Source organism: Aquarana catesbeiana, linkage group LG04 (assembly GCF_042186555.1).
Source record: "Aquarana catesbeiana isolate 2022-GZ linkage group LG04, ASM4218655v1, whole genome shotgun sequence".
Taxonomy (NCBI): domain Eukaryota; kingdom Metazoa; phylum Chordata; class Amphibia; order Anura; family Ranidae; genus Aquarana; species Aquarana catesbeiana.
Window position 1 is genome coordinate 45,871,500 of NC_133327.1, and position 27,913 is coordinate 45,899,412.

The window sequence follows — 27,913 nt, forward strand, 5'->3', positions numbered from 1 at the left end:
CCAGCACCAAGCAAATCCAGCAGTGTATATGGAGAGCGGTGTCTCAGTTTGTTTCCCCTCTGTTACTGTGTCTCCTCATAGCGGCATGGAACGAGAAAGTTCCCAGCAGCCTCTACGCGTTTCGCAATGTAATTTGCCTCATCAGGAAGCTTCAGTTTAGGGCTTTAACCTTAAGAACAATAAATAAAATACCGTACAATCAAATATACCCAATTTTATACCCTCAGTTGATCCAGAGGAAGGAAAAAAACCCCAGCAGAGCATGCTCCAATTTGCTACAGCAGGGGAAAATTCCTTCCTGATCGCCCAAGAGGCAATCGGATTTTCCCTGGATCAACTTTACCTATAAATGTTAGTACCCAGTTATATTATGTACATTTAGGAAAGTATCCAGGCCTTTCTTAAAGCAATCTGAGCTGGCCAGAACCATCTCTGGAGGGAGTCTATTCCACATTTTCACAGCTCTTACTGTGAAGAAACCTTTGCCTATATGTGTGTGAGCCGGTTGGTAAGTGGTTAAGGAATGCAATGCGTAAATTGAACTCTAAATGGTCCCACTGGACAGAGCTGATGTGTCCCCTCCTAAGATAAAAATGGAGATGCCTGACCGACTACAGTATTATGTTCTACTGTGTGCTACTATATTGTATTCTGTATTTACTAATGAAAGATCCCAGAGTTAAGAGCCATATGTTGTCTTCTCCTCTATTTCCCTGTCCAGTGTAACAGGTTATCTCCTTGGGGTTGATTTACTAAAACTAGAGAGTGCAAAATCTGGTGTAGCGCTGCATAGAAACCAATCAGCTTTCAGGTTTTATTGTCAAAAGCTTAATTGAACAAGCTGAAGTTACAAGCCGATTGGCTACCATGCACACTTACACCAAATTCTGAGTGCTTCAGTTTTAGTACATCTTCCCCTTTGTGTACTTCATAAAATGTTTTACTATACAAAATCTGATTTAAAAAAATAAAAAAAACACCAAAAACCATCTTCAAATTTGCCTTTCCTGTTTCCTCCATTACACAAAAATAGAAAAAAAGAAAAGCAAAGCAGAATTTAGCATTGAAATTTCAGGAAAAATTAGAACTCTCGTCTTTGTTTATCTTTAATATACAGATATACATATGTGTATCTATAAATCGCTAGCATGACAAGGGCCTAACGGAAAAGCAACCTTAAAACATAAGCAGTTTTACTGAAAAAGATATTTTATTGTGTGGTTGAGTTGTACAAGTTATTCACAATAACAGTCAACAGGCAATCAATAAGTGAGCTACACAGTGGATGAAAATTATTTTTATGACTGAATATAGGAAATTTTTCATATTTTTTTATATGAAAAGGAATAAGTTACAACCAACATTTTATAAGTGCTTTAAATCAGTCTCACTGTATCAAATACATTAGAGCTGTGTGTCTGGAAAAATAACATTTTAACATTTTGTAGGAAGCAATGAAAGAACTCCTTACTGCTGCCTTGTGGTTGGCTTCTCAGCTGCCTGCAAACTGAGACAGTAAATAACAAAACAAAAAGGAGTAGAATTCCCTCAATGCTCTGGAAAAGTTGTATCTATTTTAAGAGGCATCCCACCTAACTAATACTAATAAAATAAATGAATGATACAGGTCAACTTGGGTTTAGACTCACTTTACCACAGAACCTGTAACTTTGGACCATTGATAGACAGGGTACGATGTCTTATCAATACAGGACATCAACTTCTAATATTGTATTTTTTACCAGAAGTGGATGAAAAAGACGTGAAAGAATAACATGTCTCCAGTTCTGTGCTACTTGTTCCCATGATTTGAACCTCCACCGGAAAATGCATAGATAATGTCAGAAGAATTATAATCCCATCATACTAGAGAGATCTTCTGATACGGTCATTGCACAGGCAGAGGAAGGCAGCAGAAGACATTACAGTGTCATTAAAGTGTATCTAAAAGCAAAACCTTTTTTTTTTTTTTTTTTTTTTTAAGTTTGAGTAAAGCAGGTAAAAGATAGAAACCCTGTCGGGCTTTAATCGTTTTTGTCCCCAATTGGGAAATTCACTCCCTTTATTTTTTTGTTTAACCGTTTGCCATCGGGACTAAAAGTAAAGGAAAATCCAAACTTTGAGTTATTACCAAAACAGGAATATAGGGAAAATATACCAACGGGGCCACTTGTTCCCATTGAAGTGATTCCATCTCATTTCCTTTTAGGTCTACAGGCAAAAAAACCTCTAAAAAAGGAGTTACTTCCTTCTCCATCCAAATGAATAAAACATTTTGGATTTAGATATATCTTCAGGCATTTCTCACTAGAGGAGGGTAAAAAGGTAAAAGTAGAAAGTGGGCAAATTCACCCTGGCAGCGTGTCAGGGTCTTTCTGGATTTTGGCCAGCATTAGGCCCATCATAGACCAGACAGATGTCCTAACTCTGAGAATGACTAGTGGGAAGACATCAGACTGCTAATGGTCATCAGAGTCGATACAACAGCAGGCCTTATATTGCTGGTAACAATGTCATAGTCTCAAACCAACATGTCATAGAATTTAGGACAGTTTCTCAAGTAAAGGGATGTTGCTATCATGTTGGAATTAGAAGCCCTAAACCACTGAGACTGCTGCCTGGAAAACCTTCTCCTAATCCTCTGCAGTAATTAGTCAATTAATCTGCAAACCAGGCAAGCTGACAAATTGACGATGTTGTGATTTACCTAAATGCTTGCAGGTTTATCCATTTGGGGGGGGAATCATAATACTTTATGAATTGTGTGGATCTCAGCGGATTGGAGAGATCTGCTTCCAAATATTCAGGAAAATAAAATATTTACATAGTGATTCTCCTGATTCCATCATTGCTGATCCCTCCTATTATGTACATGGACAATAATGGGAGTATGCTTTCATTATGAGCTATTCAACTATTGTTCCCCCAGGCCAAAATTGGGCTCTCCAGCATTAACCTTTACCCAAAACTGAATTGCTAGGCCCATTTAAAGATTTTTTTTTTTTTAAATTGTTCCCTTACCCAGGCTTAACTTTTCCTTGATCTTGCAAAAGTGTTTCCTAAAACAAATGCAAATTGTTCAATGAAAACTTTCAAGGGTCGTTGACTTTCCTGCCCACTTTATTCTGTATAGTACTGACTGATAATTAAGGCTTGGACATACTTTTGATTTATTATGTTTTCACTTGGTTCACATTCATTCATATGCAGGAAGATAGAACCTCTTAGGGTCAGTAATATTTTACTTATTAGTGGATGCTGGTGGGTCCCACCGTTTCCGAAAGATACTAAAAACTACTGGCTGGTTTAACCCCTCTAGTATCCACTCATAACTAAAATATATGGATTGAGTAGCTTAACCCTTCAAGACAACACTCTTGACCATATTGGTAAAACAATTTGAGAAAATGTCCATGTGTATTTCATCCTGTGTACGCTGTTCTGTTACTTAACCACCAAAGAAATGTTTGTTATCAACATATAAATATAGAACGAGAGAGAAACCATGGGGTTGATTTACTATAGGGAACTAAACTGTGCACTTTGCAAAGTGCAATTGCTCCAGAGCTTAGTAAATGAGGTAATGCTTCACTTCCCAAAGAGTACCCAATCACGTGCAAAGAAAATTAAAAAAAAAAAATGCATTTTTGCTTGCACAGGATTGGATGATTGAAGTCAGCAGAGCTTCTGCTCATTTACTAAGCTCTGGAGCAACTGCTCTTGCAGAGGGCAACTGCACTTTACAAGGTGCACAGTCTGTTTGCCTTTAGTAAAATCAACCCCCATATATCCATCATTTGTGGACCTCTCATGTCAGCAACACATGGCAGCTCCTAGTAGATTACCGAACCAATTAAAAAATGTAAAGCATTAAAGGTCTTTCTCCAGTTTTCTATCAGATCTGATATTGGGAGCCTAGACAGTGAGATAAAGTCCATGAGCAGTATTAGCTGCTCCACAGTACCAAATCTGCTCCTGCAATTTGTTTCACAGGGTTGAATTTTTGTCATCTGCGTCTAATGGACATGTAGACATGTCATTGTCCATAATTCTTGGTGAGACATCGGTCTATGGGCTCCCAAACAGTCTATTGTTACATACTACGAGTCCTTAGATTTCCTCTAAAAAGATTATCTTACTGTCCCGTCTTACAGTATCCGTTCTGTCAAAAAGTGGGACAAGGTAGAGTTAGATAAGAATTTTGTGTGCAGCAAATTATATATATATCTAGCAAGTCTTTTTTTTTTTTGAATAATGGGCTAGCCTCATTGCATCTAGGCTATGTATTCCAGTGCTGCCTAGAAGTCTCAGCCAACCTCATTTTATACTGTCATTTTCAAACATTTTAAATATACATAAACATGTAAGAGGCATCTTCTGCCAGCACCAATTTACCATTTGTTAAGACAATTTGCTAATAAAATAGGCTACTAAAAACTTTAAAGAGTAAATGGAAAGCTTGACATCTTGGATCCACAACTGTTGAAAGTAAAAGTGTATATATCGCCTTACAGTAACCAGATTAAAGTGTATCTAAGGCCAATATTTTTTCTTAGGTTTGGATAGAGTGGTGAGGGGATAGAGTTCATATGTCCCCATTACAGAGACTCAATCTCTCTCTCTCTATTGGCCTTGATGACCATTGTCACCATAGCTAAAAGTGAAAGATGCCACCACAACAGGAATAGAGGGTAAGTGCTACAATGGAGATACTTGTTGAGGTGGCAACTAAAAGGGGATTTACTCAATTTCCTATTGTGCCTACAGAACAGGAAGTGATGGTCAATCTCCAAAATAGGATAAAGCAAAAAAAAAAAAAAACCAACTGACAGGTAATCATTTTCTAGTCTATCCAAAACTAAAAAAAGTTTTGACTTTAATATACCTTAACATTTTCATATTCCAAAAGTCATTTTAAAGTAGAGTCACAAGAATCCCTACAGTAATTACCTTCTGCAACACCAATGGATGTAATATTAGTTTTTAGTAGACCAACCCTTACATTTTCTATAATGTAGGGCAATGGTGGAAACATTCCCAGTGCTTTCCAAACAAAAGCCATAGGCCTTTATAAATACAGCCACAAGTGCAGAATATATTTTGGGCTAAACTTGTAATGGATTTGAAAATTGTTAGTGACATGTCAATCTATGGATTAGGTTTTGCCAAAAACCAAATAAATAGGGATTTGAGCTGGTCTAAAAAGATGCCCGTATATTTGCCCATATATGGCTAGCCTTAACCACTGCATTGAGCACCTCCCCACGTTTCTCACCTGCAAAAGTTGTGTGGCCTTCAGTTCTTTGCATTTGAAAAAATATGTTTTGACCAAGATTACCTTGTTAAAATATGCCAACATTTTTTACTGGGAAAAATAAACAAGCCTTGGCAATCTATAATACCCATAATTAAAACAAAAGTGCAATAAATGTTTCCTTCAATAATGCTCAAGTTTCTCACAAAAGTCACTTACTAGAAAAACTGTTTTAGGCAGCAAAAGAATCAAATTCAATTGTACATCCAAAACGTACTATTTGAGGAGTAAATAAATTAGTATGCCCTACATTATTAAATATAAGAAACATTTGAATAATTGAATTCTAGAAAATTTATCATGTTCATTATAAGTCTTTCTTTTCCATTTTCTGCTTGATCCTTTCCCGCAGAAACACTGCAGTGATAGCACTGCATAGAATGAGAGCAAAGAACGAGACACAGGATATTTGGGTCAATTCTGGATTGTACCGTGTCAAGAAATGTTCTTGCCTAGTTTTAAAGTCCAGAAGCACAGCTTCAAGCTGGCAGAGAGTGCACAGGCCCAGAAACACGTGGAATATTTGATGGCCATGGCCAACTATGTCACAACCGCCTGGAAAGAATTTTTCTGGGACTGGGCAAGAGAAGAAGTAGGCACTGATAACAAAGAAAATTATTTGTAGACAGTGGAACCAAACAGCCCCATCTGAGCAATCTTCTGCATGACAGACAAGGATACGATGTACAACTGGACTGATGTCCAAAATATAGGCGAGGCCAGCTGGAAAAACCTGCCAGATCTTCCTCATGACTGGATAAGGCCTTTTGTAATGGTATTTAGCATAGCAGCAACCAAAACAGGACATCCAACCTAGAAAAGCAGCTCCTGGCAGGAAGTAGTACCAGGCATGATCATACCAGACTTGGCTGGAACTGTAATAGTAGTGGGCAAGGGCACTGCCATACTGATAAGTGCTAACTCCAACATAGTCCATGAAGTAGAATGTATAATGAGCCAACTCAGATTTGGACTGTAGGAGGTGTGCAAGCATACTGCATATGAGATAAGTCAATGACGCTATTATATATATGACCAGTGGCATGGAAAGCACATCCCAAGAGAAGCTTTCTGTCTCCACAAATGCTCTGAACCTCAGAAGAACAGCAAAGGCCACCAGAAGATGTGTCCAGACATTAAGCGACTCATTATGCTTCTGAAAAAGGCTTAGGAAATAATATTTCCAGTCCTGGTCAATAGGTCTATAGCCAGCCTGAATATATGGTTCCCTGAAAAGATTAGGAACATCACAGTCCTTTACTGTAGAAGGCATCTTCGGAAGGCCACCCTCTAGAAGCTTCGGGAGGCGACGTAATTGCTGTGCACTGATGGACAATGTACTGATACATTCCAGAATGGCCGTCGTCATTGTAGGATCAAGCTGATGATTACATTTGATGACTTTGCTTCAACCTACGGCATAGAAAATAAACACGTCAGGCAAGAAAACAGAGACATACCTCTTACTGAGCTCATGGCAAGAATCTTTCTTCCATTACTTCTGTATAGTAATCTGATTTATGACCATTGACCGTTACAAGATATCCCTAACAAAGACAAATGTCAAACAACAAAACCAATCATCTTATTTAATTGGATCTTAGATTTGTCTCCTAGCCTCAATCGATGTTTCTTATTATATTAATCCATAGATGGCCAATTCATCAAGGCAGTCAAGAATGGACACTTATCATTAAATTTCTTTGCTGGAACATCATGTGCAAAGTTATGAAAAATAGGATGCTACTAAGACCTAGTCACATAGTATTAGAGATAAAGATGTGCCTCTGCCATTTTTGTTAGTTTTATTCCTTGAAAGGAACATTAGGCAGTTATACTTGACCTGATAAGTGTAAGCATGTCATTGTTGAGGTCAAGTTCATCAATTAGATGTTTTAGGAGGATTGTGAACAGTGACAGGTAGTCACTCCTAATGAGGGATCGTCTCCAGACAGTATTTTTTTTAGTTTTGCCATTATGATTTTAAAGGGTTGGATAATTTAATTAACAATCACTGTCCTTCTGTTACCATATTTTAATTTTTTTTCCAGGCAGAAGCTCATAAGGTATCTCAGGTTCCACCATCTGAGAAATAAAATCCAAGGAAAAACAAAATCTAGAGGATCAACTGCATGTACAAGTAATATCCCTTTCACTCACATACCACTGAACAGACAGCACAAAGTTTTGGACCTGAGTTACCTTTGCCAGGTGGTATTTTTAAGACTCATCCCACTCAAATATGATATTTCAGTTTTTAATAGACACAGGTCACTTAGAACACTCCCTGGTTTCTTATCTCTTTTGGAGGCTAAAGCAATGAGGAGGTCCACAGTCCACCCACTATCATTGGACAATACAAGAAACAGCAAATGCAGCTGGGAAAGAGAGACTTCTCTTCCTGCTATGGAGAGGAACAGACTTCAAACTGGGTGGACCAGAGAATCCCTATAAGATATACGAGAGATCAATCAGTGACTTGGCTCACAAATCTTCATTAATTAACCACTTGCTGACCACCTAACTGGGAATTTAAATACCGGGGTTATGGCTGCAGCTAGATGCCCTATCCCCGGTATTTTCTTTTCCCTCAGGTGGCCAGGTTTCAGATAAAAGTGATCCCAGTTGCGGATCCACTGCAGGATCACTTTTAGAACACTCCCTCCTGGGCTTACATTACCAATTGTTGAGCCCCGGAGCCATCTGCGTCGGCAGTCTTTTCTCATAGAGATAAGCCAAGATGGCCATTGCTCATCTCTATGCCTTTGGAGGACCGAAACAAAGTCATGACGTCACTTCTGGTTCTCGGGCCCTGTAAACATGTTTTTCTCTTTGAGTAAAAGATAACTTTTTTTTGATCTTTTGCTTTTAAGGGTAAAAGAGAGATTTGGCCTTTAAGACCCCAGATCTCTCCATAAAGGGGACGTGTCATGCTGTATTGTTATCGCAAGGGATGTTTACATTTTGTTTTTTTGAAAGGGACAGTGTAAAAATAAAAAAAAAGTGATAAACTAAATTCACTCACGTGCAGTAGTGAACGCATACACGCCCACATATGTAAACGGTGTTTGCACCACACATGTGAGGTATTGCTACGAATGTCTGAGTGAGAGCAATAATTCTAGCAATAGATCTCCTCTAACTCTAAACTGGTAACCTGTAGACATTTTTAAAGCCTCACCTTTGGAGATTTTAAGTAGTGTAGTTTGGCACCATTCCACAAGCACACGCAATTTTAAAGCATGACATGTTAGGTATCTATTTACTCAGCGTAACATCTTTCATATTGTACAAAAAATTTAGTTTGGTTTTTATTCAATTCAATAAAGTGTATTTCTTCCAAAAAAAAAATTGTGTTTAAAAAAGCTGCTGCACAAAAACCATGTGACATAAAAAATTGCAACAACCACCATTTTATTCGCTATGGTCTCTGTTAAAAAAAAAATATATAATAATGTTTGTGGGTTCTAAGTAATTTTCTAGCTAAAAATACTGATTTTTACTTGTACACAACAAATGTCATAAAAAGGCGGGGTCCTTAAAGTCTTTACAAGTAAGACACACAACATTAGGACTGGGCTATTACTTTTTGGAGCATTTTTAAGAGGAATTTGTGAGCTGTCTTCGCTTTGCAAATGCTAGCAAGCCGTCTGTCTTGATGACCCAAAACAAAAATGCAGATGTGGATTTCTGACCTCAATTGCTTCATACTTTTTGTGGGTTTGTAGACCGGTACAGTCTAACTTCTCCACTACAGGTGGTGCTCAACCGCAACAATATGGCAGAGGGAGAGGAAGTCTAGAAGAACTTGGTTCCTCTGAGTTTCCTGGGTCATGACGAGGGGCAGCTATCCGATTGGATGCTGACGCCCCATCTTGGGCTAGGCAGAATCTATTTAGAACCCTGACTCCTGGGCTTGGCATGCATTTTGCAAGCGACATTGTAGGGACAGGTTACCTGTCTATCAGGGACAGTGCTTAGCGCCCAGGAAAGGAGCAGGAAAAGTGTAGGGACACACCATCCTTCCTAGAAGCCTCCCCATTTGAGTATGGACCAACCAGGCCACATTCCGCTTCTCCTCGAGACAGATGCTGTTGGCACCCCTGAGATTTCCAACTACTGACACATTGCTGTGACATCCAGTAAGTGTTCCTGGTTGGGTTGCTTTCCTGCCGGGCCTATTGTGTAATGCTGAACTTCAATTACAATATATTCCTGTTTTTACATTTGCACTCTTGAGTGTTTTCTGCCTGCCGCACCATGCTGCACCTAACCACAGGTTGGAGACACAAAAAATATTGAAGTTATAGGATCAGTATGTCAGCCAGGTGGCAGCCAACCTTCCTACAATACAGGCCAATCACTGTTGCCCTCTCACCTTGTGCCCGGTGACTGGCCTTCTAGCCTGTATCCCAGGGGTCTCCAAACTATCTAAACAAAGGGCCAGTTAGATAGATATACTTTATTGTCATTGTATACATACAACAAAATTTACTGTCCTTCAGACCTTAGGGGGGCCGGACTGTGGGAGTAGAAAATGTCCCGGCATCAGTGGAAGGAATAGTGTTCATATTTAGTTTTTGCTGAGGAGTAGTGTGCCATCATTGGTATCAATGGGAGGGATAGAGTCCCAAGTTTATTATTAGGGGAGGAATAGTGCCCAGTCATTGGTTTTAATGGGAGGAATAGTGCCCCATCATTGATATCAATGAGAGGAATAGTGCCCTATGTTTATTATTAGTGGGAGGAATAATGCCCCATGTTTATTACTAGGGGAAGAATAGTGCCCCATCATTGGTATCAGTGGGAAAATAGTGCCCTATGTTTATTATTAGTGGGAGGAATAGTGCCCAATCATTGGTATAAGTGGGAGGAATAGTGCCCTGTGTTTATTATTAGTGGGAGGAATAGTGCCCCATCGTTGGTGTCATTGGAAGGAATAGTGCCCCAAGGGCCAGACAAAGGCAAGCAAAAGGCCACATCCAGCCACCAGGATGCAGTTTTGGAGACCACGGCTATATCCTGAAAGATGTATATTTTGTCTGAAATTCCTAATAAAATAAGAGTACACTTCTTGGTATGTGAGAGTGCCTGCAGCCACATAGCTGTATATTTGAAGTCAGATCTAAGGCACACTGCCCCTGTTTGCTAAACTCAAGAGGTTTGGAGTGAGATTCACTGTGATGTCACGGTTTTCCTTGCTGGAGGCATTGACATGAGGAAGCAAAACCCTGCCTCTACCGAGATGGCCTCTTCCAGAGAGAGACAGTGCAGAATAAGGCATGGTAAGTCTATAGTGGGGAAATATCAGCTGCAGGGAGACCACAGGCAATATGGTGACTAGTCCTTTATCCTCTGCCTGTCTTTCTTTGGGCATGGCTTACAGGGTTCTGTTCCTGTACTATATTTAAACCAAGTTTAATTTTAAGTTCACCAACTCTTATGAGGTCATCTAAAAATAATTTTGGCAGCCCTGCCTTTAGAGGACACACCCAGCTTTTTCCAATGCAAAATGAATAGTAAGCTGTCAAAAAATCAAATACAACTGGCTGAACCGGATGATCCTGAGGGTCTTGTTTGCAGCACATGTAAAAGCAAACCTGTACATGTGTCTCTGGCAAGCTGTACTCTTCACAACCCTGGCTTCGCCATAATGTATTTAGGTTATGTATTCTCTGGTATGGCTCTGGAATTTGTAATTCGATTAGATAAATCTATTGATAGAACAATTGCATTCTCTGATTTCAAGTCCCTCTGGAAGTACCACAATGGCAGCTTCTAGATGTCTCTGATAAAATGTTTTGTGGTTGATGGACACAATGCAAAATGAAAGAGAACCACAGGAAATGTGTAACATTAATTAGGTAATCAATTGCTGATGCTATCTAAGAAATGCTGTAATACATAAAAAAGTGGTCTTGTCTGCCAAAAGATTTTCATTCCTGTCTATTTACACAGCTCCGCCAGGCAGCACAGGTGCATATATAGCAAACAATGCAACTTGGTCACATCCTTATCCACAGCCTATAATCGACCAGTGAAGCATTAGCAACAGACTGGTTAGGTCTATTTTCTGCGCTTTCCTTTTGTCAGCACATGTTTATTCAGGACACCTGATTGGCTCAAAGTTCTACCCCTCCCTCTGCCAGTAGGAGTGTTGCTATAAAGGGGGTCACAAGAATTTCTAATCAAATCGAATTCAGATACTAAAGCAGGCCATAGTCGAGTCAAAAACCGAACAAAAATTCATGGTCGTAGATTAAGTTTTCTAGGATGTGACCTTGAGGTTAATACTCCTTTTTTACCTCTTCCTTTTCCCCCCCTCCCCTTTTCACTCCCTGGTGGAGGTGGGACTACTGTTAAGTCAGCTTAATATAAGGAAGTGGAGGGGTCAGATATACCAGTTCTTCTCTGAAGGGGGCTTATCCCCCGAAACGTGTCAGCTGGTGTTATCTATTTGAACCTGAGGAGTTCCTAGATGGGCTTGCTCTTGGTTTCTGGGTTACACAACACTGTTATTTGCAATGTTTGTTCTCTATTGTTTGTGCAGCTACAAGATTCCTCAATCTTAAGAGGGCACCAATGCCTAGATCATCCAATCCAGGTTGCATAAAGGTTATCAATTTCAGAAGCATGGTGTGTACAGCTTCTCTGGGATTTTTTTTTTTTGCTCTATGGTGCCAAGGGTATATTTCTTACAACACGGAGAACACAGTTCAAAAATCTTATTCCAGCCTACAGAGCTATTATCAGTTTGGAACCTTCATATGTTTGTTTCCTTACTAATTTCCAGCTGTTGCCCCAAGCACAACCTTTACTCTGCATATGGCCTTCTCTGCTCTTGTTATCTCGTCAAACTCTCCCCCTTCATTGTTGAACTATAAACTAAACTACCACACTCATTAAAACTTTATGTGCTAAATATGTCTTCCCCCAATCCTGAGTACATCTCAGTAACCTGTAGGACCAGTGATAGCAGCACCAAAACACACAACCTGTTCAGAAAATGTAGCCAGCACTAATACTGCTTTTTATGCTAGCCTCTATATGCAATTGTTACACCCCCTAAGGAGTTGCTGTAAATGTTGGGTTCTCCTATCACTATACCAAACAATACACCAACAAACCTATATTGATATAATGGCCTTTATTTTTACGCTGAAGTAAACCCTGTATTGAAGAAACTGATCAGACAGGTTTGGCATTAACAAGTTTAACACATTATCAACCACCAGGATATGTCACAATGTGGTAAGTAGGGATGACATTCCTGTTAGTTGTCCTTGAATGGCTCTGTCAGAATGCACTGGGTGAATGGGGGACTGACTCTGCTGACAGCAATAAACAGTAAATATCTCTGAAATATATTACATTATATTACATCCCCAGTGTGCGATGCTAGGCAAAATTTAGTTGTAGGCTCCTTTTGTAGTCAAGCGAGAAGTGATTGTTTGTTCTGGTCTGTTCGGGATTTTACAGGCTGGGAATTTGACGGCTTGCCTCTGGTAGACGCTTCCAGGACATAGAGAGGGAGATTCAAATGACCAAACCAGCCTGAATATTTATCATGTCTTTGAGAGGAGTGTCCAGAAAGTGTCTGGAGAGGGGGATAAATAGTCTGAAGCCCTGGAGAGATTGTTCTTTCCTTGGAAGGGAGGGTTTCCAAAGCCTCTAGGGCCACTGCGTTTTGGCAGCCCATGGACTGAGTTGCTCTTGTTTGAGATCTCAGCTGTGGCAGAGCTGGGGACCTGGAGTGATCTTCTGAGCAACTGGCTGTGGGACTGGGACGTGGTCTTGAGAAAGATTGTCTCTCTCACTGGACCTTGTCTGGAGGAAGCTGGAAGGTGTGCAGATGTCCTGGGGATTAGTGAGTACTGACCCTGAATAGATTCCTGGTGACCGTGTGCATTTTTGGGATATAAGTGCCAGAGATAGCTAAAGACTGAAACAGTGCTCTTAGGTTCTCAGAATACTGCCCATTCCCCTGCCTCAGCAAAATTTTGGAATGTGTGCCTAGAAAAGAGCGTCCTCCTGTTACTGTGTAGAGTTTTGGAGAATCCCATGCCCTAACCTATCTCTTGTTTAAAGTTTGTCAAGCAATACATTTCAAAAAGTCATCTAGACTGAGTTATTGGAGTTGGAGTGTATGCACTGGTGCTTGTGATGGTGGGCAGCCTCTATACTATTTGAAAAGAACCAACTGTTACCGGCGTTACAAAGGTAATTCAACCGGCTTTGAGGGCTAACTCCAATCCTAATGTTCAGAACAACCAGCGGCTAGTATCATAAAGAGTGTAAAGTCTGTCAGCGGTGGGGCCTTTAACTCAGCATGGTTGGTCTCAACCTCCAGACGAGGTTATCTGTAATCCAAAGACTGGGGAAATGCTCACAAAATGTCATAAATTAACTGAAAGTAAAAGACTGATGAGGTCCTCTGGCAGCAGCAATAGCAGACAAAGTCATGGGGTGGTCAAAGGCCATGCACCACTCAGTAGTCTGATGTCCTTCCAAGAGCGGTCAATCTTCTAACAACTGTCTCACCATGCTGCATAAAAGGATGCAACACAGGTAGCAATATCCCAAGCTGCATGATTGCAAGACAGCCCACACTGTCCCTGGACACCCCTGAACTGCTAGCATGTCTTCTGGAGGTCAAACAAGAGATAGCAAAACTCCTGGGGTTCCTCTCTAGCCTGCACCTTCCTCCCTCATGTCCCTCTCTATCCACACTGCAGCCTTGTTCCCCCATGCGCTACACTGGGCAGCACTCAGTTTTCTACTCAGTGCTCCTGTTGACAGGGTTTAAATCTGGCCCGCTTTTACGGCCAATTAGCATTCCCCTTTTCCTTGCTACTCTCCCATAACCCATCTGGGTGGGGTTTCTTGTGGTGATGAAGATGATGCCCAGGTTGGGTGGCTTAAAGGGACCGCCGGCCAGAGTTATACAATAGAAGTTAGAGCTCCAGTTTCTCTGTTGCCATAGCTAATATGGCATCTAGTGCTACATTTATTACAGAATTGCAACTGTAATAATATTTTCTCATCAGTTATGTCTACAGTTCCAGGAATTTCTCAGAAAGTTGCAAAGAAAGCCCTCCCGCAGTTATGGCAGCCACAAACCTTAAACTTGCATGAATAAATACCGACACTGAGAAACCACAAACACAAATCAGATTTTCTAGAGCCATTTCATATTTTGCAAGCGAGCAAAAAGTTTTGAGGAGATGAAGTCAAAAAACAGAACTGACAATTGCTGCACTAGACCTGAGTGTCTAAGAGAAGTATGTTGGCTGCGATTGCTATGCTAGGCTATTTATGAAAATGCTAGTTGCCTGGCTGTTTTTGACCTCGGTACTTCTCAGACCTAAGGCAATCATGCATCAAATAACCATCAGAGAAAACCATCAACCTGTTTCCTATGTTTTACTTAGGTCAGTGGCTTAAAGTGTAATCAAATGTAAAAATTAAATACTACTAAAATAGTAGCTTGCCCTCCACTTGTACCAATTGTGTCATCCGTTCTTGGGGGCTTTTCGTCAACCTTGTGTTTTTAACCTGATGATTATACCAGTGTCTTATCCTCTGGCCCTAGGATGGCAATGCTTCCTAAGCAGAAGCAGCGTTGTCACCCTAGCATGCACATTTCCTGTGGAAAGAACGTACAGCTCACGAAGTCCACAAGACATCAAGGGAGATCACATGTATACGACACAAGTGTACAAGGCTGAAGTCACTGAGAGGAAGGGGTTGGCTGCTTGTATTTTTGAAGCCAAAAAAAGTAAGTGTTGTGAAATAGTTAAAAATTCACACATACCTGCCATTGCATACCAGACTAGAGAATGTTTATGGGAGGGTTTAGTTATACGTTAAAGCGTTTGTCAAGACAAATGCTAAAATTAAAAAATATTTAGGACATCTCTGGAATGCATACATATTTTCCAATGATGCGAGTACAGAAAAAGAACGGTTGATGTGCCAGAAATATGGTATGCTCATGCTTTCTCTTTGACATGACAACACAGCTCTGACTTCCACGGCATGTGTTGTCAGCCCTGCCTACCTCCTTTCTGATACATCACAAAGAACATAGAACTCTCCTAATCACCTTCCCCCTCTTCACCTCCATAAACCCTCCTGTTCTCCTCATCGACACCTCTCTTTACATCTCCAATTTCAATCCTCATCTCCATAACTCTTTCCATCATCTCCTTTCCCCTTCTCATCTCCTCTCCCTCCTCACTTCCATAACCCCCCCATCACCTCCTACTCCAGAGCACCTGCTGCAATTTTTTTATACCCGAGTTCCTATGTTTTCATGCATAGTTGAGTCACTTAGCCTTGGTTCTATGTTCTACGCACAAAAACATGGGAACTGGGGTGAAGAAAAATGGCAGCAGTGCTCTGGACTGAGGGGTCAAAATGTGAAATAGTTGACTGTAGCAGGAGGCAGTTTGTTTGGGTAGGGCTGGAGAGAAGTACAATAATCAGTGTCTGCAGGCTACAGTGAAGCATGGTGAAGGTTCCTTGCAAGTTTGAGGCTGCATTTCTGCAAATGGAGTCAGATTTGGTCAGGATCATTGGTGTCCTCAAAGCTGACTTTGGCCGGGTTTACACTGGTGCGACGCGACAACCGTCCTACTTTGGATCCGACTTTGCCCTGCGACTTGAAGCCGACATACGTCCGACTTTCAATGAACAGGGATCCGACTTGGATCCCCGCCAATACCAGGCACTGTGTTTGGTATGAATCTTGAGGGGGAACTCCATGCCAAATTTTAAATAAAAAACCGGCATGGGTTCCCCCTCCAAGAACATACCAGACCCTTCGGTCTGATATGGATTTTAAGGGGAACCCCCTACGCCAAAAAAACAGCGTTGGGACCCCCCAAAATCCATACCAGACCCTTATCCGAGTACGCAGCCCAGCCAGGCCAGGAAAAGGGGTGGGGACAAGCGAGCGCCCCCCTCCTTAACTGTAGCAGGCCGCATGCCCTCAACATGGGGGGGGGTTGGGTGCTTTGGGGCAGGGGGGCGCCCTGCGGCCCCCCCACCCCAAAGCACCTTCTCCCCATGTTGATGAGGACAAGGGCCTCTTCCCAACAATCCTGGCCGTTGGTTGTCGGGGTCTGTGGGCTTATCGGAATCTGGGAGCCCCCTTTAATAAAGGGGGCCCTCAGATCCCGGCCCCAACCCTATGTGAATGAGTATGGGGTACATTGTACCCCTACCCATTCACCTGGGGAAAAAAAAAAAAAAAACACCACACACACTAGACAGGTTTTTAAAGTAATTAGGCAGCTCCGGGGGTCTTCTTCCGACTTAGGGGGTTCTCTTCCAACTTCTCCGCGCTCTCCGGTTCTTCTCCGGCTCTCTGGTGTCTTCTGCCAGGCTCCTCTGCCAACTTCTGCTCTTTTGCCCGCTCTTTTGCTAGCGTTGGCCCGGTCTTCTCCGTCATCTTCTTCCGATGTTGACATGACGCGCTCTCCCGCTGTAATGCCGTGTGCGTGGTGCGCAATGACTTATATAGGCATGGGGCGTGGTCACCGGGTGATGTCACCTGATGACCCCGCCCCTTATGTCACGGCCCGGGGGATGATGGGACGGTGACGTCATAAGGGACGGGGTCACCGGGTGACATCACCCGGTGACCACGTTCCATGCCTATATAAGTCCTTGCGCACCGCGCACACGGCATTGCAGCGGGAGAGAGCGTCATGTCAACATCGGAAGAAGACCGGAGGGAAGAAGACGACGGAGAAAACCAGGCCAACGCTAGCAAAAGAGCAGAAGATAGCGGAGGAGCCCGGCAGAAGACACCGGAGAGTGGGAGAAGAACCAGAGACTGGGAGAAGAGGCCAGAGAGCGCGGAGAAGTCGGAAGAGACCCCAAGTCAGAAGAAGACCCCCAGAGCTGCCTAATAAATTACTTTAAAAACTTATCTAGCGTGTTTTTTTTATTGACACTTTTTTTCCCTCAGGTGAATGGGTAGGGGTACAATGTACCCCATACTCAGTCACATAAGGGGGCCCCCAGATCATGGCCCCCACCCTATTAAAAAGGGGCTCCCGGATTCCGATAAGCCCCCTGCCCGCAGACCCCGACAACCAACGGGTTGTCAGGAAGAGGCCCTTGACCTCATCAACATGGGGACAAGGTGCTTTGGGGTGAAGATATCAGCCATAACCCTGGTATCGTTTTTTGATTTTCTCATGAAGGTGGTCCGAGTGGCTCATCCACCCCGTCAAGCCCTCCCGCTGTTTTTTCCTCGGGCTTACCGCTTACGCCGGTTCTCCTGAGAGACTATCTGACAATGCGGCTGGCTGCTCCCATAGGCAAAGAGTATATATTCTGTGATCACCTCTGTGGCCTTGGAGGACCGGAGCGACATCATGACCCCAGATCTCTCCATAAAGGAGGACTTGTCATCCCTTATTTCTATTGCAAGGATGTTTACATTTCTTATAATAGAAATAAAAGTGATCAAAAAATGAAAAGAGACCGTGTAAAAAAAAATAAAAAAAAAAAAGCAAACGCATACGTAGGTCGTGCACACATGTGAGATCTCGCCACGATAGACCAAGAGCAATAATTGTACCACTAGACCTCCTCTGTAACTCTAAACAGGTAACCTGTAAAGACGTTTAAAATTATCTATGGAAATGTTTAAGCACTGTAGTTTCTCGCCTTTCCACGAGCATGCGCAATTTTAAACCGTGACATGTTAGGCATCTATTTACTCGACATAACATCATCTGGTCGCATTTTACAAAGAAAAAAAAAAAAGGGAGAATATATATATATATATATATATATATATATATATATATATATATATATATATATATATATATATTTTTTTTTTTTTTTTTTTTTTTTCCCTTCATCAAAATGCCTTTTTCCCAAAAAATTGCATTTCAAAACCACTGCACAATTACCGTGTACACTATAAAATAGCAACAATCAACATTTTATTCCATAGGGTCTCTGATAAAAACAAAATGGATAATGTGTGGGGATTCTAAGTAATTTCCTAGCAAAAAAAATACTGATTTGAACTGCTAAACAAAAAGTGCCAGAAAAAGCCGGGTATTCAAATGGGTAGTTACTAACAACATTCTGTACACTAAATACAGGAGAGGGCCATTCTGGCATCATCAAGACACCAGCCAAAGATTTCTGGAACTTGGTTGATAAAAGGGTCCTGCAAGAACCTGAAACATGGAAAATACGGTCTACCTCTTCTTGTAGTTACTGCCTGAAGTGTGAAATAGTCAAGATTCCAGGGAAAAACATTTCCAGGAACAAATCTTTAGCATGGGAGATGTACCTGGAAATGACTTGGGAATCAGGTGTGGATGATAAGCCTAGTCCTCAGATCCTAACCCTTTTAGAAACACTCTGCGTCCTCCTCACCTTTGCTCGGCAAAGTTCAGCTCCACAGCAGCAGTCAGCACCCGCCTGCCCCAAACCAGCCCGACTAGTGTACTGTTAAGACACGGCAGTCCTCCCCACCTTATCATTACCTCTGTTGTTACTAGGCAGGTCTGCAGTGTAGGCGTCTTAAACAATGAGTGACACATTATGTAAATCTCAGGTCACTAGAAACTTCCAACATCACCTTGTTCTCAAGTTCTAGTCTTTCGACTAGACTTTCTTCAGCAGGTTGACCATACTAGCAACAAGAGATGCTTCTGATTCAAGCTTGGCATCACCATCGCTAGACCTTCCTGCTGGAGATCTTTATGCCCCTGAAACTCAAGCTGGAGCATCAGGTGCAAGCACAGGAAGAAAAGATAAATATATGTAAATATCATTTTTTTTTACTTATGTGAAACAGTACAGGTATAATCACTTTTTACGGAATATTCAGTTGCTTGCAAAAGTCCAATCATGACCAGTTCAGCCTACTAGAGAGCATACATAATAGTGTAATCCAGACAAAAATAAAAAAGTTGATAAAAAGTAAAAAGCAATCCATTTACAGCCAGGATGACAGATAAAACTAGGCTGGTCCCACATTCCATTTCCAGGATGAGGAGTGGTCATAAAAATCTTGGAGAGAAGTCAGTCTAAAGTCAATTATCAGGTCAGATTTATGCTACTTAAAGTATAACTAAAGGCAATTTAGATTTGGATAGAGTGGCAAGGGGTTAAAACCTCTGGCTAAATGTGTCATCATTAGGTGGATTCATCCTCTCTAATTGTCCTGTTCACTCGTGTTTCTGGGAATAAAAGTCAGTGGAAGTCCACCACTGTCCAGGTGCCATGCCACTATTCTGGCCTTTTTGTAGGAATGGCTGCTTGTATGGTGTACCTGCTGGTATGATGGGGCTCTGAAGGTTCAACCAGCTGGAACAGTAACTGGGGTGTCCACGAGATATGGGGCATGGGAGTAATTCTCCCAGGAAGACCGGAGGGGTCTACCTGGTCTGGTCATGGGCTGGGAAGGCAGAGAGCCCCCCATGTCAGTGCCCCCCTGGAAGTTGGTCAACCCAGGGGTGCTCTTAGTATCACCTGGGAAACCCACCTAGAGAAGGAGCACAAGGTCACGTCACCAAATGTTATTTTCTGCACAGTGCCTCTTTGGGCTAGGCCTTTTGGCAATTTTTGCTACCAGGCAGCAAGGCCAGGCCACTGCACTATGCACTGACACCAAGTTGTTTATTTATTTTTCTCTCACATTTTGTCACTTTGCACTTCTGTTTATTTTTCTCACTTGAATGGGTGGTTCTCAGGCCTACCCTGAAGTCTAGGGAGCAGGAGGATGTGTGGCCATCAGGTTCCTTCCTCCCCTGAACCAGGGGTGGGGGAGGGGTCTCAATTCAGGAGAGCCCTCATCTAGCATTCAGTGGTCGGCTTTTGTTGACCATAAAGAGGGGTCCACCTGTCCTTTTGCTTAGGTGGACCATGTTGAGCCTTGCTTCTGTGGGGAGCCTTGCACGCCGGGGGGGGTCAGGGTAGGGTCCTTCTTTGGGAGGTAGACAAGAGACACCCTTATGCATAGCTCCCAACTGTCCCTGATTTCGAGGGACTGTCCCTGATTTGGAGCAATGTGCCTCTGTCCCACTTTCCCCCTCATTTTGGTCTCATCTATATAGATGTATATAAAATGCAGTTTTTATCTATCAAAAAAAAGTGTTTCCCAGTGCTAAACCTTACATCTAATTTTTAAATTGCTGCATTTGTAAATTCCAAAAGCCAAAATAAACGAATAATAGTGGTAAAAAAAAAAAAAAAAAAGCACTTGGGGGTTTAACCAATCTTGTTTTTTTGTGTACAATTCTCCTTTAAGGGGGCGTGGCAAGGGGTGTGTCCTATGCCTGCATACTTTTGCTGATAGGTGTCCCTCATTGCCATCTCAAAAAATTGGGAGGTATGCTTAAGTACATTTTTTGTGTTTTTCGCACTCTTTTGGACATTTAGGGGGTTTGTTTTTGCGCAACCTTCCCTACTCTTTCAAGATAAAAACAAAAAAAAAAAAAAAAATCTTTGCCTTTCAATATACTCTAAGCCTAGGTTTACACTTGTGCGATGCGGGAACCGGTGCGATTCCAGTGCCGGTTCCTGCATCGCATCTCTCCCACAGGCAGTTCACACTGCCTTCTGTGAACCACTGTGGGTGTCAATAAAATGTTAATGACACCCCCACATTGTTTCAGAGATCACAGTGCGAACTGTGGATTCGGACAGGAATCAGATTGTATGGGTGAGAAAACCCATACGATCTGATTCCAGTGCAGGGGGAAAAAAAGTCCATACATCTTTTTCTGTGCGAATCTAATGCAAGTTCAGCCATACAACTGTATGGCTGAACTCGCATTGCTCAGACATCGTATGTGATTGGTACCTGTGGTGCGGGTGCGAATCACATGTGATGCCTGAGATTGCACTAGTGTGAACCTGGGCTAAGGCTCCAATCACACCTGTACAACTCCAAAATTGCACCATTTTGGAGTGCAACTTTGACGCAACTTTGGATGGGTGCGACTTGGATGCGACTTTGGCTTTGATCAATGATAATGGGCACTGTATAACATTCAGGTACAACTTTCGTGCAACTTTTGAGGGTTGACATTGAAGTCTATGGCCCTCAATTTGCATGAAAGTCAGACCAAAGTAGTACAAGAACTACTTTAAAGTCGCTGTGACTTTAAGTCGTACATATATGAATGGTTATCATTGAAAAATATGGGGAACGACTTGTCATGCGCCTTTGATGTCCAAAGTCGCATGTCAAGTTGCACAAGTGTGAATGGAGGCGTATGGTATACTCCAGTCAAATTTAAAAAACGTGAAGATGACTATGGTCACCTTATCCCATGGAGAAGAGGAAAGGATAAATGTAATGCATGTATACTGCTGGGTGAGAAATCAATTAGTTCTTGTCCTTTGGGAGATCTGTTGAAGGCTGACTACTGGTTTTTGTTATTTGCCTGCGCCGAGCTCATCATACACCAAAATAAATTTTGTTCAAACATCTGTACGGAAATCCACAATAATCGTTCGCCAGAACATTCAATATCATCATTATGGGCTTGACAAATTTTGTATGAACACTCATTTCATTTCATTTCTATGCCAATATTATGAATTCTACATTCGATTTTTGGATGTGCATGTACCTTACAATAAGTAGATTTTTCTTCCCCAAATGAAGTCCACATTCACTGTTAGAATTTCATTAATTAGAACAATTTTCCATACTTCTCCTTCAAATTTCCTTGTCACTGTGGATAAAAACGATCGTCGATTTGACGCTATCAAGTAACAGAAAGTCCAACAACAGGTGTATGGTCAGCTTTAATATAATATTAAGCATTCTAGCCCTGATCTGACTCTCAATCTGGCATTAAAGTGAGGATCAAGCTGTTTAAGACTGCCCCAGGGATTATAATTAATTCTGACCATTCTAAGCATTGTTCAACTTACTTGTAAATAATTTATTTAAATTGACTTTGATTCAGCATGACACTTTAGCGTCAAGGAGTTAAAGCCCACCTGAAGATTGACAATTGCTGACCTATAAACTGCTGGACTTCACACACTGTTTTCCAGCTCCTGAGGCTGCATAACATAAAACAGAACAGAACTATATTATTGGCTACATTTTATGTTTAATCTGAGTTAAATAGGCCTTGGATGAATATATGCATTAATAGTATTTAGTGGTGTGATAATTATTCCCTGAGGAAGCTGAAATCATTGGTGAAACATGTCAGCATCACCCCATAAGTACCACCAACTATTGATCATGTTTTACCGTATTTTTCGCTCCAAAAGACGCACCTTTTTCTCCCCAAAAATGGGGGGAAATGTATGTGCGTCTTATGGAGCGAATATTGACCAGCAGAAGAGAGGCAGGAGAGGAGGAGGACAGACATCCCAAGCCCCCGTGAGCGCCTGGGCTATCTCCCCGCTGAGCCTGTCACTCACGAATGGAGTACGCCCGCTCGGGCTGCTCTGTCTTCTATCTGCGTAACAGGGAAATGTGATGATGTCCTCGCCAGGGAATGCCAGGTACGAGGTGGCATTTCATGGGACTGGTAAGGCTGCATTTTATGGTACAGGTCAGGCTGCATTTCGCTGGCACAGGTCAGGCTCCATTTCGCTGGCACAGGTCAGGCTCCATTTCGCTGGCACAGGTCAGGCTCCATTTCGCTGGCACTGGTCATGGTCAGGTTGCATTTCATGGGCACTGGTAAATATTTTAGTACACCATTTGGCACAGAATATTTTTTTTCTTGTTTTCCTCCTCTAAAACCTAGGTGCGTCTTATGGTCAGGTGCGTCTTATGGAGCGAAAAATACGGCATGTGATCCAGCAATTTTAAATGTGTTTTTTCACTGTGTGTATTTTCTATTATGTTTATACTTTTTAATCAGTATAATAAAATCTATGAATTTTAAGAGTTGTTATTGGCACATTAAAAATCCAAGATCCTAATGTGAGCAATTTTTGTGTGTCCTGTTCTTTAATTGATAGGATGCGGTGCCCAAGAGTTTTCCTCAGTTAATTTTCTCTTGTGTCACACGTAAGATTAATCAGGTCTTTGGCTACTGTTTATATAACTACAGGGCTCTAAGACACTGATCTCTCAATGTAAGATACAGGGAGTAAAGGCAAGAGGGGTAACAGGGCAGCCACGGTCAGATTTCAGACCTCAGATCCCCTGACACTCAAGCTGAGTAACGGACTCAGGCTGGGCAAGAAAAGCAAAAAGGGAGCAAACTTTTTTTTTTTTTACATATGTAAAGTAGCACCGTTATAATAATTTTATACTAAATAGTCAGTTTCTTGCATATAGTAAGCCCAAGCATGACCGGTTGTCTTTTAACCTCATAGAGAGTATAAGCAATAACGTAACACAGATAACAATCACAGAAGTTGATAAAAGTACAAGAAATCTATTTGCAGACAGGATGAGCGATAGTAAATCTGGGCTGGGCTCACATTGTATTTTCAGAACAAGGCGCTGCCATAAAAATCTTGGTGACAGATGACAACCTACAGTCAGGTATTATTAGGTCAGATTTATGTTGCCTAAAACAGAAGCGAACCTAACCTGTGAAAAACTGCCTGCAGATAGGTAATCAGGTTTCTTCCTCTATAATCTTTACTTTATAAAAGGTAAAGTTGTCATAATGTACAAATATGCTGTGCCCATCAAGGCCCCATTCATGCATGCGAATGGGGCCATTGGCAATTACATGTGACCCAGCGGGTGTTCCCTGCGATTAGCTGTGGGCAGAAACCCTATTGGAAGTAATGTGAGGCTGACAGCTCCAACAGCTAATTGCAGCAGCGAGCATGTAATTAACTCACAAATGATCGTCCCTGGACAAAGACAGTCTGCTCCCAGGGCCAATCGTTTGCAGGTAACTGCTGATTGAGTGATTACATGCAAGCGGGCCTGGAAAAATTGCTGCTCAACCCTATCCAGTCTATGTGATTAACATGTGTAAGATGGCCTCAGCCTTGCACCGCTCCCCAGGCCACACCAACTGACATGTTTTGCCCCACCCACCGAGGCTTAGTCAGCCATACCCTCTAACAGGTTTCGCCCCACCCACCAGGGGCTTAGTCGTAGAGGTGAGACCTCTATGACTAAGCCCCGGTGGGTGGGGTGAAACATGTCAGAGGGTGTCAGATGATATGGCTGTCAGATGGTGTGGCTTGTGGAGTAGTGCAAGGCTGAAGCCACCTTACATATGCTAACCACATAGACTGGATAGGGTTGAGCGGCGATTTTTCCAAGTATACTACACACTACTGGATGGTCATATTTTAGTACCAGTGGGACTATTTACACTATCCTTCTTTGCAGAGAGCGGCACTACAAGCGTTAGTAGGTTACCTGCAAGTGGGATTCCACCCACGGCCAATCGCCAACAACCTACACTGGGTCTCCTGCATGCAATCGCTAATGGTCCCATTCACAAGTGCGAGTGGGGCCTAAGACATAAGCTCTTGGGGCCCAGAAAGGTTTAATTCTACTTTAAAGCTGAACTTCAGGAATGGTCTTCTTTTGGTCTGTGCTACATACAGTCAGCACTGCTCAAGCGACTTTCCTCCTGTATACTGAACATAGGGGGGGGGGGGGGGGGGGTCACTCGCTCTGCACCTCTGCCATTCACAGAATGGGTAGCTTGAGCACGATACGTCACTTCCGCCGTTTGCAATGCAGCTGGAACGCAAATGGCGTTTCCAACACATGGCTGTGTCAAGCTGATATGGAGATTTGATTTTTAACTTAATTTTTGAATAAATTTCGATATTCACCATGGAAGCCCTTTTTTTTTTTTCTAAATCCTTGGACACCGGTTTGGATTGATGCTGTGGTCATGAAACCCATGACCCCCACATTGGGATTTCCTATAAGCGTTTAGGAGTACCTGCAATGGGTTCCATGGGATCCTGATTGAATACCAATTCAGACCGGAGCTGTGGCTGTGAGGTTTTTCCATTGGCATTATTCACAGGCATATATGACTACCTGTAATGGGTGTCATGGGATTCTGGCGAGTATGATGTGCGACAGGTGATCTATCCCTTGTTGTTCGCCAAGAATTGGAAGATTCACATGCACAATTTGTGATAATTTACTTTGATTGGGCACTCAATCAGATATTTTGTGGATGTTACACATATTTTTACACTATATGTATATGATTGTGTTTGTTGACATTGGTTGATGCACTTTGAGCACTTGCACTTTAAAAGTATTTTTTGAGAGAGCGCGTTTCTAATTAATTAACTTTAAAATAATTCCTTCTTTTTACACATTTACTTACAACAAGCTGCTCCTATTATTATTATTATTTACACTATTATATTGAATATTTGGTTTTGTCATTTGCGCAGGTTTGGTGGTAGGTTTATACCTCCACCCATACACCTTCACAGAATGTCTTGTTTTTTTTTTTTTTTTTTTTATGAATACAAGACATTCTCTCATTGGATGAGGAAAATGTTGGATTTGCCTTGACTTTTTGTATCAGAGGCAATAGTCACTAGTACCAGTAGTGAGTCCAAATCTCTCCAGTAGGGATACAGAGAGAAAATAAAAATCCTGAGAGAAATTGTATTCTTCCATATTCTATCCAAACCCCCCAAAAAAAGGTTGGGCTGTAGATACCTGTACAGAAATTGTAGGGTGCCCTACAAAGGATAGTTATAGGGAATCATAGGCTGGATGGACATGCTGGGACATATAGGTGTTCTTGGATCGTGCTGGCATTTGTTGTTTCTCTACAGGCTGTAACTTCTCCCAAAAAACTTCTGATCCATGCTGGGACTTTTAGTTCCTGTACAGATATAAAGCAGGAAATCTCATGTACATACAGTAGTTCCCTATACAATCCTGAAGATAAATGAAAGCCAAGGTCACTATAACTCCTAGGCACACAGACAACACATGTGCACAGCCACTGACGTTATAGAACAGCCTTTGGGTGTGACAGTACATTCCTGAAAAGAGTTTATATTGGAACACAACAGGAAGTGACACTATAGATAGCCAAACACTACAGCCGAGGTTAAGAAAACTTCTGCGCTCTTCCAGAGAAAATATGGTTTATTTTGAAAAAACTTTTTTCTTGGCTGTCATGCTTGGAAAAACCTTTGGTGAATAGCTAGTACTGAGTAAGTTCAGGAATAAACAGAATCATTTATTATTACAACAAAGAAAAAAAAAAAAAAAAAAAAAAAAAAAAAAAAAAAAAAAATCGGATTGTCAAAATAACATTTCCAGTTAGCAAAGTCCTTACAGTCTTAAAAATAAAGAAAAGCTGTGCTCCCGGGCTTTTTTTTTGCTATGTTTAACCACCTCAATACTGGGCACTTACACCCCCTTATTTTCAGCTTTCAGCGCTGTCACACTTTGAATGACAATTGCGCGGTCATGCTACACTGTAACCATGTGACATTTTTATCATTTTATTCACACAAATAGAGCTTTCTTTTGGTGGTATTTAATCACTGCTGGGTTTTTGGGGTTTTTTTTGAAAAAATGAGACCGAAAATTCCATAAATTTTGAAAAAAAAAAAAAAAAAAGTTTTAGTTTCTGTCAGTAAATTTTGTAAATAAGTAATTTTTCTCCTTCCCTGATGGGCGCTGATGAGGCAGCACTGATTAGGTGGCACTGATGAGGAGGCACGAATATGCTGCACTTCTGGGCACTGATAGGCGGCACTGGGCACAGATAGGCGGCACAGAAAGGAGCCACTGATGGGCGGCACTGATGGGTGGCATTGATGAGCAGCAGTGATGGGCAGCACTAATAGCCAGCACTGACTGGCATCACTAATGGCCACTGATTGCTGGCCCCGATTACATCCCTAGATGTCCTCTGTGAGGAGATGCCGCTGATTGGCTCTCCTCTCGCTCTGTCCGATTACCGGCATCTCCGTGTTTACATATGACCGGCTGTGATTGGACACAACCGATCACATGGTTAAAGAGCCACGGCTCTTTACACAGATCGGGGTCGCGCCGTGTCCTAGCAATGCTGCGCGCCCCCGAGGGGCACGCAAGAGTGGTCATTCTGGGAGGCCGCCATATGACGTCCACCCAGAATAAGAGCCGAACCGCCCAGCCGTCATTTGATGGCCGGCGGGAAGGAAGTGGTTAAAGCGGTTCTAAGGGCTGAAGATTTTTTTTACCTATATGCATTGCATGAAGGTAAAAAACCTTCAGTGTACAGCTTCCCACTTAGGGCCCCCCCCCTCCCCAATACTCACCTGAGCCCGATCGCGATTCAGCGATATGCACAAGAGCAGAAGCTCTCCCGGGTCTCTGCCTCCTCATTGGCCGAGACTCAGCATCGGGAGATATTGGCTGTCAATCGGAGCTAGTGAGGAGGGAGCGGGGGCAATGGCAGAGCTGCGCTTTGTGTGCCTCAGCTCGGGAGAGAGCAAGCGTGAATGGCCCAGAGTAAACAGTTTGCTCTGGGGGCGTTTAGCAGGGGGGAGGGGCCAAGAGTGCCGGCAGGGGACACGAGAAGAGGAGGATCTGGGCTGCTCTGTACAAAACCAATGCATAGAGCAGGGAAGTATGACATGTTTGTTAAAAAAAAAAAAAAAAAAAAAAACACACTTTAC

The 27,913-nt window shown here is 42.2% G+C and overlaps 1 protein-coding gene across 8 annotated transcripts in view; it reads right to left on the reverse strand.

The window, feature by feature from the left end:
- Positions 1-1,191: 1,191 nt before the first annotated feature.
- The window catches only part of PAQR8 (progestin and adipoQ receptor family member 8), a 109,724-nt gene continuing 83,002 nt past the window's right edge, over positions 1,192-27,913 (reverse strand). For 4 of the 8 annotated variants that reach the window (XM_073625154.1, XM_073625151.1, XM_073625155.1 and 1 more), the window contains one exon: positions 1,192-6,727. In XM_073625154.1, the coding sequence (XP_073481255.1) occupies positions 5,622-6,683 (1,062 nt within the window). In that variant the 5' untranslated portion in view covers positions 6,684-6,727 and the 3' untranslated portion in view covers positions 1,192-5,621. Of the gene's footprint in view, positions 6,728-18,727; positions 18,827-21,936; positions 22,042-25,583; positions 26,119-27,913 lie in introns of those variants that run through there. The other 4 variants (XM_073625152.1, XM_073625153.1, XM_073625156.1 and 1 more) reach the window with 4 other exon arrangements.